The sequence below is a fragment of the Mastacembelus armatus genome, chromosome 11 (assembly GCF_900324485.2).
Source record: "Mastacembelus armatus chromosome 11, fMasArm1.2, whole genome shotgun sequence".
Taxonomy (NCBI): Eukaryota; Metazoa; Chordata; class Actinopteri; order Synbranchiformes; family Mastacembelidae; genus Mastacembelus; species Mastacembelus armatus.
In genome coordinates, this window is record NC_046643.1 from 8,276,498 (window position 1) to 8,292,962 (window position 16,465).

A 16,465-nucleotide genomic window follows, 5' to 3' on the forward strand; every position below is an offset into this window, starting at 1 on the left:
TTCAAATCATCCGAGGCTTAATGTAAATTACATTAAATAACATTCCATAATATTACAATTACTAAGACAAACTAGTTTAAACATCTCAGTTTCTGTAAAGACATGTGCAGACCAAGATCACCTGTGCATACAGCAACAATAAATCATGGTTCACACCCAAATTCAGGAAAGTGCACCAGGCCAAGGAGGTGGCCTACAGAAGTGTTGACTGGGCCCTGTTCAAACAGGCCAGAAACAAGCTGACAAGGCAGCTAAGAAGAACTACATTGAGAGGCTAAAAGACAACTTATCAGCCAGAGACTGTCAGTTTGGAATGGCCTGCAGCACATTACCAACTATAGACTATCCCTCCACCCTGAGGAAAACCATAGACTGGCAGGTTTATCCCTCTCGTGCCTAAGAGTCTGCTCTGACGAGCTGGCAACAGTCTTCACACAACTCTTCAACCAATCTCTGGAGCTGTGTGAAGTGCCCTTCTGCTTCAAACGTGCCATGGTCATTCCAGTCCCCAGGAAGCCATCCATCACAGGATTAAGTGACTACAAGCCTGTCGCCCTGACATCTGTGGTCAAGAAATCCTTTGGAAGACTGCTGATGAGCCACCTGAAGAACATCACAAGCCCCCTGCTGGACCCCCTGCAGTTTGCCTACTGGGCAAACAGGTTGGTGGATGATGTCTGCACTACATCCTGCATCATTTCGACTCCCCAGGCATGTACACAAGGATCCTGTTTGTGGATTTCAGCTCAGTGTTCAACACCATCATCCCTCAAATCCTCCACCAGAAGCTCACAGTGCACGCCCGCACCTGTCAGCGGGCTGCTGGTACAGTCAAAACCATCTGAAGCTGAACCCGCTCAAGATGGTGGAGATGATAGTGGACTTCAGGAAAAGCCCCCCAACTCCCTCCCCTTTCACCATCCTAACACCACTGTGTCTACTATGGAAACCTTTGGGTTTCTGGGATCCACAATTTCCAGGGACATGGACTTGTAGCAGTAGTCATGAAAAGGGGAAGGAGCATCTCTGCAGACCCTTCACATCATGAACACCAACTGTTCAGACTCCTCCCGTCTGGTAGGTGCTACAGAGCACTGCACTCCAGAACCACCTGGCACAGAGACAGTTTCTTCCCCAAAGTTGTCGCTCTCATGAACTCCTAATGTCATAGAGTGGCAGAAATAACCACTGTGCAATAACACTATATGCGTATTTGTACATCTGAACCTTATAGTTATATCCTTGCACTCCTACTGCAATAGTTCACACATTGTATATATATATATATATATATATATATATAATTCTTTTTCTAGGCTTTTTTATTTATTTTTCTTTACTTTATTTTAAATCTACTGTATTCCTTTCTTAAAATGTTTAACATACATAATATGTGAAATCAAAATCTATTGTTTCACAATCTACTGTGAATTTCAAGCAATATTACTGTAAACTGCATATATACAGAAAGCTTACCAGAATAACTAAGGGATCAGTGCTCAGCCAGAGGTCAGTTGTTTACATAGAGGAACACAACACTATGATTGGACATTGACTCAAATGTAGGGTTCATTTGAAGGTCACTACTGATTGTTGCTATTAAAGAGAACAAGATAGAAAACAGCCTGAGGAAAAAAAGGTTTCCTGGAGAGTGAAAGTAATGAAAATAAAAAAAAAATAAAAAATGTTTTGTGTCTCTTAGGTTTGTAAATTCAGTGTAATAAAAGGTACTGAGAACATCTTTTTGATGGAACAGTAAGTGCACTGCATGGAGACCTGTCTTCAAGCACACGATGGAAAAACACTGACTATATTTCCAACCACAATGTAACTGCATCCAGAATGGAAATCACATCAAAATGAGATGAAAAGGTCTAATATAATTATTAAATAATATCATCCAACTGACTTTAATTAAGAGTTAGGAATTTAATTTCACGGAGGCCGGCTCAAGAAAGAATTAAATCACATTTAGCGCTTCATCACCTATGATCAAGTTCATCACTTGACACCCTGCAGCTTCTACTTGTCTTGGTTTCAAAGCGCAGCACATTTCAGCCTGTCTGCCTGCACAGTGTCTTCCTCTTATTGTGGGCCATAAGTACAAATCAAGGTGTGAAAAATAGATGTCAAACAGTGATGATGTCGTAAGCTGAGAGAAAAGTAAGATGAAAAGTCATATAAACTGTAAAAATTGAATGTGACTTCTGAACAGTAGGGGACGGATACAGTGGGGAGTACAGCAAGTATCTAGCATTAGAGTCTTCTGAGCCCTCTGATCCTCTCGCTCACTCGTTCTTACTCTACATTATTATGAGAGATGTCAACATACACATAGATAACAAAGGCTTACATAAACGAATTCAGTAGCTTACTGTGGTTTTTTTACTGGCTTATTTAAAGGGACCTGCTCTATTATTCGCGTCTGTATTTGATGGTTTTTTTTTTCAGATTAGTTTTATATTTTATTTGATGCCATGTCTTCTCCTGCATGAACTGCTAAGATGTTTTCTCTCAGCAAACTCAGTGGGCATATTTTCGACCAACTACCGTACAGTAGTTACACCAGTAACATCATCTTGTTATGATATGGAAACAAATTTAATCAGGTCCTGGGAACCACACCTGAGAATATAGCTCCACTGAAAACTAAACTGGTGTCTAGAAAATAAACATTTAAAACAAACTGATTACTTAATCATCACAATGTAACACCAAGTCAATTATACTTCAAACTGTCCATTTGGAAAGCACAAGTGACAAGTGTGAGTTTCATCTGTTGTAGTGCAAATAAAAATGACAACAGGGGCGATAGAGAAGCAAAAGCAAGACAACCACCGAAAGGAATTGGTTTTACATGTGGTGGCCACAGACAAATGCTCTCTCTCCTTATCCTTCCTGACCGACTCTTCTGAGGTGTTTTGCTATTGTCCTTGTCACGGCTGGTAGTAATTGGGCTGCGCAGGGATCCTGGTTACTCCAAGATGGCACATCTATACAAGTAGTCACATTAAGGTTTGCTTTGTCTCCCCTCAAGAAAACAGTGTTGATGGCAGGAGACAGGCTGTTACACGAGGAGAGCTGGACAGAAGGGCAACAACCCTGCAGCAGGACCGGTATCTGCTGAGGAAGATGAGGAGCCAGACAAAGTGACCTCCAGCAGGCTACTGGTGTTCCTGATTCTGACCAAACACTCCATGCCAGTGGCATGAGGGCCTGGTGTCCTCTAGTACGACTGATCGTTTTCAGTTCCTGCAGTGCTGGCACAAAAAGGGGGAACTTCTGACAAAGTTCCTGTGAACTGAATCAGCCCGAACATTATGACCACCTGTCTAACACTGTGTACACAGGAGGCAATGCAGCAGTAGGTTGGCACTCACTGTGCATCTTCTGTGAATCTGTGTGCTTTAATAGTTCTACTGAAGTGCATCCATTTATCCACCATTCAGTGAAAAACTGTGAGCATGAGGACAAGTTAGAGATCATTTTTTAAAAACTAATTCAACATTCTCCCACTCTAGATATCACCACTACGGCCACTGAATGTTCCTCCTCATAAAGATCAATGGACATTATTTCAAACATTGCAACAAAAATTCAAACAAAATGGGATTTTTTGAAAAATATAAATGAAATTTGAAAATGTAATCGACAGTAGGTTAACCTCGTCGTCAGTGAGCCTTGGACACCCATCACTGTTTGTCCTTGTTTAGCATACCCAACATGCTGGCAGGTGCCACAGCGACAAGATAATCAGTGTTATTCACTTTATCTGTCAGTGGTCCTAATGTTATGGCTGATCGGTGTATATAACACACATAATCAGATCCTTTCATTGGCTACCAGGTACTTTTAGCATTGCCAACAAATTTGTACTACTTGTTAAAAAATCCCTAAGTGGCCTTTTCTGACATATTCATTCAGTATGAACCTATCAGTGCTTCAAAGGAGACTGCTTCTTCCCAATGCATGATTATCTACAATTATCTGTATATTTGCATACTGCATATACATGTTTTTGTGTTGGTTTTAAGGTGACTCCATTTCCTTGGAATGAAAATATGCTATATAAAAACATTTTGCTCTGCTTACAAAACTCTGCTTCTCTCACTATGACACACACTAACATATATACTGAAACCGTATCTGCTAACCGAGCACAAAGTACACTCTAGGCAACCTCACAAACACATCGCAACTCTTAAATCAGACATACAAAGAACTTATTTTCATAGCTCCCTATGCAGGCTCTTTTGAAGTCAAGACATGGTAAGTTCTACCTTTCATTGCCATTTGCTTTTTTCTTTAATCTTTTTTTGTTTTTCACCACCATCCTATTTCCATCTGACAGAATCAAGATGAAAGCTTTGTCTGCAGCATCTTGGCTGGAGGCAAGTGGGCAGCACAATAAAAAGTTAAACAACAGAAGAGAGGAGAAGGCGGCGAGAGAAAGAAAAAAGAACATAGGACAGAACAGGTGAAGAGTGTGGAGAAAAAAAGAATGGGTGGTGAAAAAGTGTCAGTTAAGGATGAGCAACTTGCCCTAAAATCCAAGCGTAGCACTTTTGAGACTATGTTTTTATCATCTGATGTGACATTACAAACAGCTGGCCTTTGTTCAATTCCACAACAAAGAAATTGAGCTGTAAGAGGTGGATTTAGAGGTGGACTGATATGGGTTTTTCTGTGAGCAATGCTGACACCAATTTTTAGAAATCAGTGAAGTCAATGGCTGGTGTATCTTTTTTTTTTTTTTTGGCCAATATGTTTTGTTTTTACTGGATATTTGTATTTTCTGTCCAAAAGTCAGGGGCAGTTCTAGGATCAGACTTTTAGGGGTCAGCTCAGCTCCTAAGCAGAATGTGACATTTATACAGTACCTAATGCTCAGTGCTCTTTCTGCCAACTCCATCATCCTCTCTCCCTCTTTGTGCTGTCCAACCAAATAACAAACCTAACATCCAATCACAGTATATACAACTGAATATTGTGTGGCTATGGGTTTCTTTAAAAAAAAAAAAAAAGAAAACTCATATATGCATTTATGGAAAAACAGATTTCCAATTACTGAGTATTTGCTCAACACTTCAATACACTGTCAACATATGTACTGTAAATATACTCTTTGTACTCTATTACTCCATTTTCTAATCAATTGATAATTGCAGTGCTTTATAACACTGAACATTATTTGCCATTTCATCTCCACTTAATTTAAAATAATAAAGTGTATTAGTTATGGCTAACTTAGCTAATGTTTGTAATGTTTATATAATATTCACACTATTGAACTCTAACCAGACACTTTGCAAGTCACAGTAATAACAACCCAATGTCCACATCAGAATGGTTAGTAACTATTGTATTTGCAAACGTAAACGTTTCAACTTACTCGTGGTTTTAATCCCCACCATGAAATCCATGGCTACCTATTTCTTCTTCTACATTGCTTTCTACATTGTGCATGAAAGGTTTGCAGAATTAGCACATTTGTAAAATCTAATCTTAGTTCATAATAGGCCCAATAATTAATTGTGATATTTTTGTGGGCAGTCTCACACGTGTTCCACAACAAAAACACTGGACTGCCCGTGAATGCGCCTTTTAATACGCTTAATATACGCAGCCATGCAGAAAAACAGGCTGTGTAAGAAGCACTGAAGTGAAATACAAAGTCAAAAAAATCCCCAAATGGAGCCCTTTATAAAAATTACATGCTCAACTTTTTCAAACCATGGGTTAATGAAACATGAGGATTGCAAAGCATGACAGACAAAGGCTAGTGACAAGAGATTGATAGACTGATGAAAGCTAAGCATAGTCAGACTCTGTGTTAGGAATCTATTACATGAAGTTCACCAGCAACTTTGTCCTCTCTCCACCCATGTAGCAATTCAACTAACATCATGTATCATACATGCTTGTAAGGTACATGGGTAAAAAAAAAAAAAATTAAAATATTTGTTCTATCTTTTAAAGCTGTGAGTCAAGTTAAATGTCTTTTTAAGCATCAGACTTTTGCCCATGCTAGAAACAAGATCATTTCTACATAAGGCAAAGGTGTGTGATATTTCTATCGACTGCTGCATACGCAGGCACTTTGGCAGAGGACACAGTGTGGAACTTAAACCCAATCTCCTCTCAAGCTATGATCAAAGGAAGACATTTGTTTGTTGACAAGCTAATTAGCACAAAGTATGATTGCCTCTCAAGAATCCTGCTAGTGGATGCATGTAGCCTTAAAGAGATTGGATGGTCTTGGCTGGGTTCACTTTGTCTTTGATGGGTTGTGTTTGAGTCTTGCCAAATCAGGTAATGGTACTACACTGGGAGTCATGCAGCACACTGCTGTAAGTGTTCCCTCAAGTCTCCACCTTGCCAAAGATAAAAATTCAGGACATTTTTGGTCTTTAGAGAAATAAAACAGTACTCCTTGATTTATACAGACCTGCATTTAAGTTGGAGAGTGTACAAGAGAAAGGTGTCAAATGAGGACAAGGCTGGATAATTTATAATTGTAAATATATCAATATACAGACAGTAAGAAAACTAAAATATAACTTCTGTTTTAGCCAATGACTAGACATAGTAGATATACCACTAATACAACAATCAATGTATATGTACAGTAACAACTTTATTCTAGCTTACTTTATTTTCCTAACTAAAATAAGTGTGTGACCTTTCTTGCATGCTGTGTGATATTTAACAAACTTCAGAAGGTTTAGTAATCAGTGACCTTATATACCAATGCCTTGTTGGGGACAGGGTCTACTGAACCCAACTGCCTGTGAGTTTTAATTCTGTTTTTGTAGCAGTACACGCTTGGCAGAGTAGTTTCATTAGGGAGAAGAGGTCAGAAGTTTGCTCACAGTGTCAGAGTATGTGGTGTGTGGTTTGTAATAGGAGAGGCTATGGTAGTTATTGAATGTGCTTTACAATATGGTATTCCAAGATAATTGGACTGGGTTGCTGATCAGCAGAAAGTCGGACTTAGTAGGGAAATGTTCCAGGTCTCTGAGGCATTAAACAATGGTGACATATGGGAAGAAGAAAGGCACGCTGGGTGATGTAGTTAATGAGTCAATGTAATGATTCAGGATAAAATGTGAGGAAAATGACAAATAAGGGGGTGATTAAAGGAAGGAGGGATTGAGACAGAGGGAGAGATTGTATGTCCTTGTTGACCTCTTTGGCCAAATGACAGAAAAGAGAACATTTCTGGTTGATTTCCAGGGATAAAACTGCAGAACAGAGGTGTGGAAAGACTTAAAACACTGCACTTTAGAGAGATGAGCTCACTCAGTTTTCCCTTCTAGGTCTCTGGCCCACATTCAATACACTCACACAAGCGAACACAGGCACAGACTGGACTCATGACACACAAATTTACAAGCTTTTCACAACAATAAAACTATGACAGGAGATGCAGAAGTTACCGCATGCTCATTATCCTGTTTGCAAAGATCCCGATACACATTTAGTTCTGTTGGGAGAAGTGAGATTACAGGACAGGTTCATTCGTGAAGCGGGCAAGCCTGAAGCAATTATATGTTTAAGTGTTTTGCTCAAATTCATTTTTTTCTAGTGACGTTCAGGGAATAGCTATGATGGCCTACAAACTTGCCTAGTCACAGCCTGAAGGTTACCCAGCAGCCCTAAGCACTGCCAATCAGTAGTGGTGATGAAGTAAAAAAGACTTCTTAAGTTTTATAACTGAAAGTCTCTCTCAAATTCTGTAAAAAGTAATACAGATAAAGAAGATTTTTTCCACTTGGATATATGTGCATATTAGGAATGCACCGAAATGAAATCCCACATCTTCTACGACAGAGAATGGCTGATCATCTAAGGCAATGAATTCCATAATCTTTTGTGTAATGCCCTTTGCCTTGACACCATCACTGGAAACTTCCTTGCCTTTTCAAAAACGTCCGCCACAGACGGAGTGGGCGTGCTCGGAGGCGTTTTCCTTTTCTGTGCCGCGTTCCTCTCATATTCAGCATAGCGATCGGAATGTTTGGATTTCAGGTGACAAATTAAACCCAACGTGGAGAAAGTCTTTGCCGATGCACCCCCTCTTGAAATTTCGGCATTACATGTTTTGCAAATCGCTGTCCGCGGGTTTATCTCAGATACACTGAAATACGTCCACACCGCAGACATGTTGCTTCAGACAAGCACGTGCAGGTCGCGGTTTCTGTTTGCGTCATCACAACATTTCGGCCGTAATGTTTCGGTGATAAAAGTCTTTCGGCCGAAAATTTTAGGTGGCCGAATATTCGGTGCATCCCTAGTGCATATTGTTCTACAACTCTAGAAATACTGAGGCATTTTTAACACAATAAAGATCCACATTAGGGCTGTACAATAATTTCAGCAGTGTACTGAGACTGAGTTGACTCTTCACATATAAATACATGGACGAACTGTGTAGACAATAATACAATGTCATTTTTACTTGTATAGTTTATGTTCTGATTACCTTGGCTGTTACTTTTTCTTTTTACCTGTTATGCATCAGCCTCCTCTTTGTAATGAAGTTACTGTATATGTTGGAAAAACCACTAAATAAACTTATTTCATAATAATAATTAATAAAGTTATGCCATTACATATCCAATATACACCCTGCTGTCACACTCAAACTGTTAATTTAACATTAAAAGGTGTTTTTGTTTTTTTTTAATTCCACTTTCCACATAAAAACACTTTTTAGTGTTGATTTAACACTGGCAATTTTTCTGTGCATGTGCCAGTCTATGTGACTGTTGTGTATAATAATAATTAATGAAATCAAGAGACACTGCTACAACTGTATATAAAGGAGTACAGTATATTATTAGTATAAGTACGTGACTAAAGTATGTATTCTGTATTCTATTCAGCTCTGAAGTAAATAACAGAGCCAGTTTAACTATTTATCTGCTAACCACATAAAATAACTTAACTTAGATTTTCCTAATCAGACACTGTACATCTGTTTCTGATGTTCATTGCTCGTCTTTAACATCTGCTGCTGTGCAGTGAGCTTAAGACTACTACTATTCATTGGCAAATAAGCGGGGGGAAAAAAATCAATACATAAATGCATTAATTCAGACTGAATTACACAAAAAAGGGGAAAAAAAAAGCAATGATGTCAGCAACACTTTACTAAAGGCAAGCAATTTAATTTTAGTTTGAGGACTAGTTTCTGTGGCAGATACATTGCAGAACTGCAGTGTAATCTTCCTCCTTGACTTTCCAACCCTAGTTTTACTTTAACCTGCTTTCCTTCCGTAATGTCAGCAAATTACCAATAAGCAGAGATTTGGATGAGTCGGTGGAATAGTGATGTAATGTGTATCTGTGAGCATATGTGTGTGTGTGTGGGGGGGGGGCTTGCTGTAACATAGTGTTACAGCTGCACTTGAAAAAGTACTTTATTCCTGCCACTGGGGTAGAGGACTCAGGGGAACTGCAAACTGACTCAGTCTCATCTGAAAAGCTCTGACTAGGGCTTCCCAAGAGGGACCCTCCTTCTCCACAAAGCTCCAACGCTCCCTTCAGAGCTCCACAAGCTATGGAGGATTGCGTGCCCCCCCCCCCCGGGTGATATCACACAGCCGACCCCTGAAAACACACTGACAGTGTGATGAGGGAGTATGACAGTTCAGAACAAAATAAATAAATAAAACTACAAAACAAAACAGATTTCAATTCTACGCCTCTTGATTTCTTGGTTGTCTTCACACATACACAAGACTGAATATGAATAGAAACATGCATTTTTTTTTAATCACTGACAAAAAGCGGTTGGATATGCTCACAATCTCATTCAAAAACGAATGTTTTTCTCTTATACAAATACACACACATGTATGATTGATGGCTCATGAAGAGCAACATAACCACACATGGTAAACACACAAGCCTCTTCACCACCGTCTAACCACACATCTACCAACAGCCACCAGCTTCAAATTCACATAAAGTGTAATTACATTTTTCATTGCAGTCTTAGGCCCCACCTCTCTCCTCTTTCCCACACACACATATATGTATCTCTCTCTCTCTATATATATACATATATGTATATATATATATATATATATACACACACACACACACATACACACACACAGTTCCATCAAACTTAGATGGGTTTCAAAGCGTGACGAGTTGGTCAAGCATACAGCCTCATCTTGAAAATTTCAGAAAGTCTCAGTTATAACTGCATGCAACTTGGAAAAGTACAAATGCTTTAAGCCCAGAAGCCATTGTTTTGCCTTTTTAGCATTTAAATTAAGTGCTGAGAACTTTTACCAGTTTTAATGCTCACCTAAAAAGAGCTAAGCTGTGTTTCTACTAATCTTAAGATAACCTGCTGTTCAATGAAATGAACAGAAGTGAAAGTGGTATCAGTCTTTTCATGTAATGCTTGGCAAGAAAGAAAATGTGCATATTCCCCAAATTGTACTACTCAGTTTGTTAAAGCAAAACATGAAATGTATGTTTTGCAAAACCACTGATGGTGTGAAAGAGGAAACTCACCTTGCTCTGATGTCAGTGTGTCACATGATCCAAAGCTGAGGGCCAATAAAGTCAGAGAAGAGCAGAGAAGCCACATGGTTTCACTCCTCTGTAAACACCTCACCTCAGCCGCCAGCTGTTGGATAAACAAACAGAAAAAGAGAAAGTCAAAAAGTCGAATCCTTCCCACATTCTGTCAGCTTACCACCCAGTCTGCTAAACCTGCAGACAGCTGCACATTGAGCTTGACTCCTAAATAGACATTGATGTATATTTATGAGTCAGTCACAGTTGATGTGTTGATTATGTGGCATGGTGCAAGCTTTGTTAGTGGCATACAAATCAAGCAGAATGTCCCTCATTAAGGAGTGTAACTCTATAAAGTCTGATCACAGTCATTATCCTGTCCATCTGGTTGGCCTTTGACTGGGCAGCTGTGACACACAGGCATGTGCACACACGTGACAATATCTAGGAAACAAAACCATTCCTAAAGTCAAAAAGTACACATTATGCTGCAAACACTACCTACTGCATATGCAAGATGACAAAACAATGTGCACATATGAAAGTAAAGTGATTCATATGCAGGCTGGTTGGTCCAAAGTCAAACAGACAAACACATCTGGAGAATATTCCACTGGAGCCACAATTGTGTTGCACCAGATGCTTCCACGTGGCCCAACAACAAGCAAACACAGATTAAGATGCATGCCACGTCTAAATAATCATTACGTTCAGACTCCACAGTTGCCTCTCCCTTACTACAACCCCTTATTCATAAACACACACTCAAGAATGCATGCACATAAACTCACTGCCGCCCACTTGCTGCCGCATAAACACATCCCCGCTGACCTGGGCTTGCCCTCAGCATGTGTGAGGACCCCATAACTCTCCAGTGTTTACAGGTACAACGGGGGCCTCGAGTCAGGCAGGCGGGCAGGCTGTGTCTCTGTACACACACCTGTCCTGTCTGCAAGGAGAAATGACCCCCGCTCTCCCTTGGGGGTACACAATGTGGCACTCCAATCCCTGGCTGAGGACACAGCGTGAATACGATCTAGCCTGACCTGACTGCCTGCAGCATGCTGCTAACAAACAATGTAGTGGCAAACAATGTTTCACATTATGTTCTGAAACAACAAGGACAGTATGTCATCCCCCAGGTTGTAAATTTTGCATTGAATTTTGGGTGCTGCTAAATCAAACAGTAGTTAACTGTAGTTACTATACGTTTTAAAAGACCAAGTTCATATTTTATGAAAATATGAAGTTCTTTGCAAGATCCTGCATAATCAGGCTATGGAACTATTGATCAGTGTGCACAACTGTTGACGGCATACTGTAGACAATTCTTCTGTAAATATGGCTTTGAAGTAAAACAGCATTTTTAAAAAATGCTCCCCCTGCAGTTGGATGGGCAGAAGCTTAATCAAAGCCTTAGATGGCTGTGTTTGAGCACTCTAAAGCTACAGCCATTATTGTAGGCTTCATGCCACATGATCTCAATAATAAGAAAGTTCACACAGTACATAATACATAATGCACCACAGTCCAGAGAACACAGGTTGAAGAAAAGGTTACGGCTCATTGCTATTATTGTCTGGCCAAATTCCAACACATTTTAATAGGCTTCTTAATATGTGTTGGTATGGATATCTCCTAGATCGCCTGCTCTCTCTACACTCCGGTTTCAGCTTCATGGCCACCCAGCTGACTATAAGAGATAAAGTCAAAGCAGTGTGAGGTTAGCCATCGGACTTGGCTGCTAGCCTGGCCATGAGCCTGGTAAGCAGAGTGATCGGGTCACTGAGTACGAAGGCAACAGAGGAAGGAAAACAATGATAGATCTGATAGTTGGATCCCGCACAAAAAGCTTAAAGACATACTGGCAGACAGAAGTTGTGACCAAGATCGACAATCACAGCACAGACCTTATTCTCGTTTCAGCAGAGATGTTTTCTTTTTGTCTCACTTGAAGATAAGGAAACTGTTTGACACTTCTAGGAGTCATTTTTGGTTTTAGGTCCAGACTTTTTCCCTATTTGCTATTTCCAGTCAGTGCAGTTCCTATTAGTTTCAATACTTTCTCTGGCTCAAACGCACAGACGACAGGGGTGCCAATGCTGTCCCATATTTCAATGGAGGCAATTTGTGCTTAGCAATTTTTTGTTGTCATATACTTCATCACCATTACCATCACTTACAGGGAGAACAACAAAAACAACCCCAAAACAAGCCTGTTTAGTGGAACACACTCTGACAGAGTTAAACGAAACATGTCCTGTCCAAGGCCTGACAAGAAAGTTGCTTATTAGCCAACCAGACACGGCTGATTAAATAACAGTGAACTAGTAGCCCAATTTTTAGACTACATGCATCTCATTAAATGGAAGAACGCATCATAAGCGTGTCAGTTGTGCAATATTTGAGGGTTCACTGCCTTTCCAGCTGTCTCTTCCAGCACATTGCAGCAAGAAAATTGATAGACAGCTAAATCACAGGATATCTGCTTCCAATCTACCCGGCGGTATCTCACACATACAAACACACAGTCAAGAGTGGTTTTCATGCTGGGCTGTGAAAACAACATCCTGATCGGTCTTTAGGGGTTGTGTCCTCCACATGAAACCTCCCGAGAAAGTGCTCTCTCAGCAGAGGATGTGTGGGGAAGTGCAGCAGAAGTTGGAACTCTACAGAGGGTTTGCATAATGAGTAAATAGGTAGATAAGCACCTGTTTATTCACATACAAATACATTCATATACATACTGTATACTGTATGTAGATAGCCCTGCAATGATACAAAATGAGTCAACTGACATGCTCCCAGCTCTGCGAGGCTGTACTTTGAGCTAAATGCTAATGTCAGCATGCTAACATGTCCATAGTGACAACATACTAACTGTAACATACGTATGTTACGCACATATAACGCTTATCATGTTCGTTCATCATTTTTTGTGTGCCTACATGTTAACAATTTCTTATCACACAATGCAAAGTATGTGAGAATGTCAGGTTGTCAGATATTTAGGCCTGAAAAAACACTGAAAATTGTATCTCATAACAGTTCTATGTGAAAAACTTATAATCCAATAAAATGTTGAGACATTTACTCAAAACCAAACATAAAACCACAAAACCATGGTGGCACTACTGGAAAAGCCAGGGAACCAGTGGAATCTATACTCTGTGGACCACAAATGTCTCTACAAAACTCCACAAAAAAACCATCAGATGGTTGTTGAGATGTTTTACACTGGAACAAAGTAGTGGACCGAATATTAGGCAACAGACAGACAGACCAACACATAGATGAATGTGGTCAACAGTCAGTAAGTACACTGCCATCTTTTCAGACACCTGCAAACTGTTGTTGGCCAGATACCGTTGGAAGTATCAAAGCATTTATGTAAAAGTTTTTTTGGACTGATGATTCTATTTACTGCCATCGTAAATCCAGTAACATGTACACATGCACTCTTGGCTCCTGGAAATCAGAATGTGCTTCCGCCCAACCCTGAGCGTGTGCTGTCAAGCTTGTAACAACAAGGGACTAGATGTGAAAAAAGTAACTACAGATACCCAGAGGCTTTGATAAGACACTTAAAGTAATAGAAACTTTCAAACTGGAAAAGTCAATATGTAGACCTGCATGATACCTGAGAAAGATGGGGGCAGGTTTTTAGGCAGTCTTACATTCTGAGCAGTGTTCAATACTGTACTTAAATATTTCTGTATAAGAAACAAGCTGGCACAGCTGCAGATTGTGAATCAAAGTACAGAGTGTTGAACACATATAACCTTATAGTAATGTCTGCACAGAGCTACCAAATTCCACTGTTGTAAACCTGTTTAGTCCCATAATATAAAGTGAGACCTGCTCTAATGATGTAAACTTGTCCCCGAGCTCATGCTGTGCACGACTGAGTCAGCCTTCAGCAGGCAGATGACCTGCTGCTTCTCTTCAGTTACACTTCACTGATGACCTGAAAAACCGAGGAGTCAAGTGGATGATACAAATTGCTGCAGGACCTTAGCACAGGCTGGAAGTGGAAACACTGTGAAACAGTCACCAAAACTGATACTGCTGCAGCCTGCAGCGAGTTAACTGAGCAATGCTTAATGTGTAGTTATAGACACCAACTTATAGCGTATACAGTGTTACATTCCACATGTTGTCAAGAGGGAGCAGAACTTCTTAAAGCAGGGGGCACAAGTGCCCCTGGAGCTACTGCAGCATATGGGCTTTCCTAGCTTTTAAACAATACATTTTGTTGAATTTACCCTTTAATACATGAAGGTAACCTCTAATTAGAGAAAACAGTGTTATACTTGTGGAAAGGCAGCCCACTGGTGAATTAAATACATGCAAAGAGCTGTTCCACATTTAGCAGGGAGTACTCGAAAAAACCTCCAGGAACCCTTGGGGGCTTTTGGAAGTGTGTGTGGGGCTACACAGACAGGATACAAGAACCCACAAACATGGGATGGCTGAATAATGAAGAAAGCAGATGTGTCTGTGGCATTCAAGCTTCACCTCCAGCACTTTGCTTTCTTTCCCAGGTAGAGGAAAGAAGTTTTTTGGATTTTGGACACTGATCTCAGATCCAGATGCGGTGATATGCTCAGACATCACAGCAAATAATGTACTCTAGCAGATTTAAAATAAAATAAAAAAATTTAAAAAAAAAAAAAACAGTGCTGCTGCTGCTTGGAGGCTTTTCCACACCACAGGGGTTGGATGCACGCCACACACAGAACTTAGAGAAACAAGTCAGCCTGTTATGTGCTGCATTAAGGCCTGGCTTAGATGTGAAGGAAAATCAGCATCACATTTGCCAGCAGCTATACCAACTACCAACTGTGGTTTCAAAGCGTCTTGCAAAATTCAATAACTAAATAACTAAATATAAAACCACCATATATCTGGGCTGCTGGGCCGCCGCAGATAACTGCAATGATTTCCACTGAGTTTATTATAGTTTCTTGTATTGCTTCTATTCCTTAAAATGATTGTAGTTTTCTCACTACGATGTATTGAGCTGAGTAATTTCCACTGAATGAGTAACATTTCTCCATGTATAGTGGCGCTGCTTCTTTAACACAGCGCAGTTACGCTGAGCAGAACAGGCTGTCGCAACACGGACCTACTGCAAAAGTTTCAGCCTTTTAAGTTTCCCTGCTGTCACGTTACAAAGTGCGGTGTTAACAGTTAACAAAGCTTTGAAAACATATCTGAAGGTTTCGAGCATCGCTGATTAAGTCATACCTTCAACTACTGATAAATCCACAAACGTGCGACCACATTAATCCGTAAAAATGCGCGTATGAGCCGATGCAAATGCAATTCAAATGTACTCCAGTGTGGTTTTTGTCTTCTTCACTTTTCTTTCTTGAGACTTCTTCCGCGGAGGAAGAAAAGAAGGAGGAAAAAAAAAAGTTACTGCAAGATTGTCCGTGTCCAACTTTTCCCCTCCCCTCTCTCTATCCCGCTGCTGCACAACCAAAATCCCCAATCTCTCTCTCTCCCACCGTACTCCCCCCTTTCCTCTTCCTTGTCTTGTCTCTCTCCGGATTGCTCCTTACTTTTTCTCCTAGTTCTCTGTCTGTCTTCACCCCCCCCCCCCCCCTTCTCTCTCTCCCTCTGTTTCTCCCTCCTCTGTGGGAGATCCCACAGTGAAACATGTAGTGACATCACCTCGTCCACATTGCAGGAAAATGAGCCTGGGGCATCCTTCTAATCTCTCTACCTAGCTCTTCCAGGCCTCTACCCTCTCTTACCTTCCACCTCCCACCATCAGTATCTCCTCTTTATCCTCCCTCCACCTCCTCTCACTGTTCGCTTCATGCTTTACTGGAGGGAAAGGAAAACTTGCCTCCATCCTGCTTATTTTCAGGTACTTTATTAAGGCAAGAAATATGGATCATGGTAGCCAGATTGG

General features: G+C 40.4%; 1 protein-coding gene across 5 annotated transcripts in view; it reads right to left on the bottom strand.

The window, feature by feature from the left end:
* Nucleotides 1-16,020, bottom strand: part of col16a1 (collagen, type XVI, alpha 1) — a 63,180-nt gene extending 47,160 nt beyond the window's left edge. For all 5 annotated transcript variants that reach the window (XM_026300503.2, XM_026300505.2, XM_026300502.2 and 2 more), the window contains exons 1-2: nucleotides 15,793-16,020; nucleotides 10,537-10,651 (exon numbers count right to left, since the gene is read on the bottom strand). In XM_026300503.2, the coding sequence (XP_026156288.1) occupies nucleotides 10,537-10,612 (76 nt within the window). In that variant the 5' untranslated portion in view covers nucleotides 10,613-10,651; nucleotides 15,793-16,020. The remainder of the gene's footprint in view (nucleotides 1-10,536; nucleotides 10,652-15,792) is intronic.
* Nucleotides 16,021-16,465: the final 445 nt, after the last annotated feature.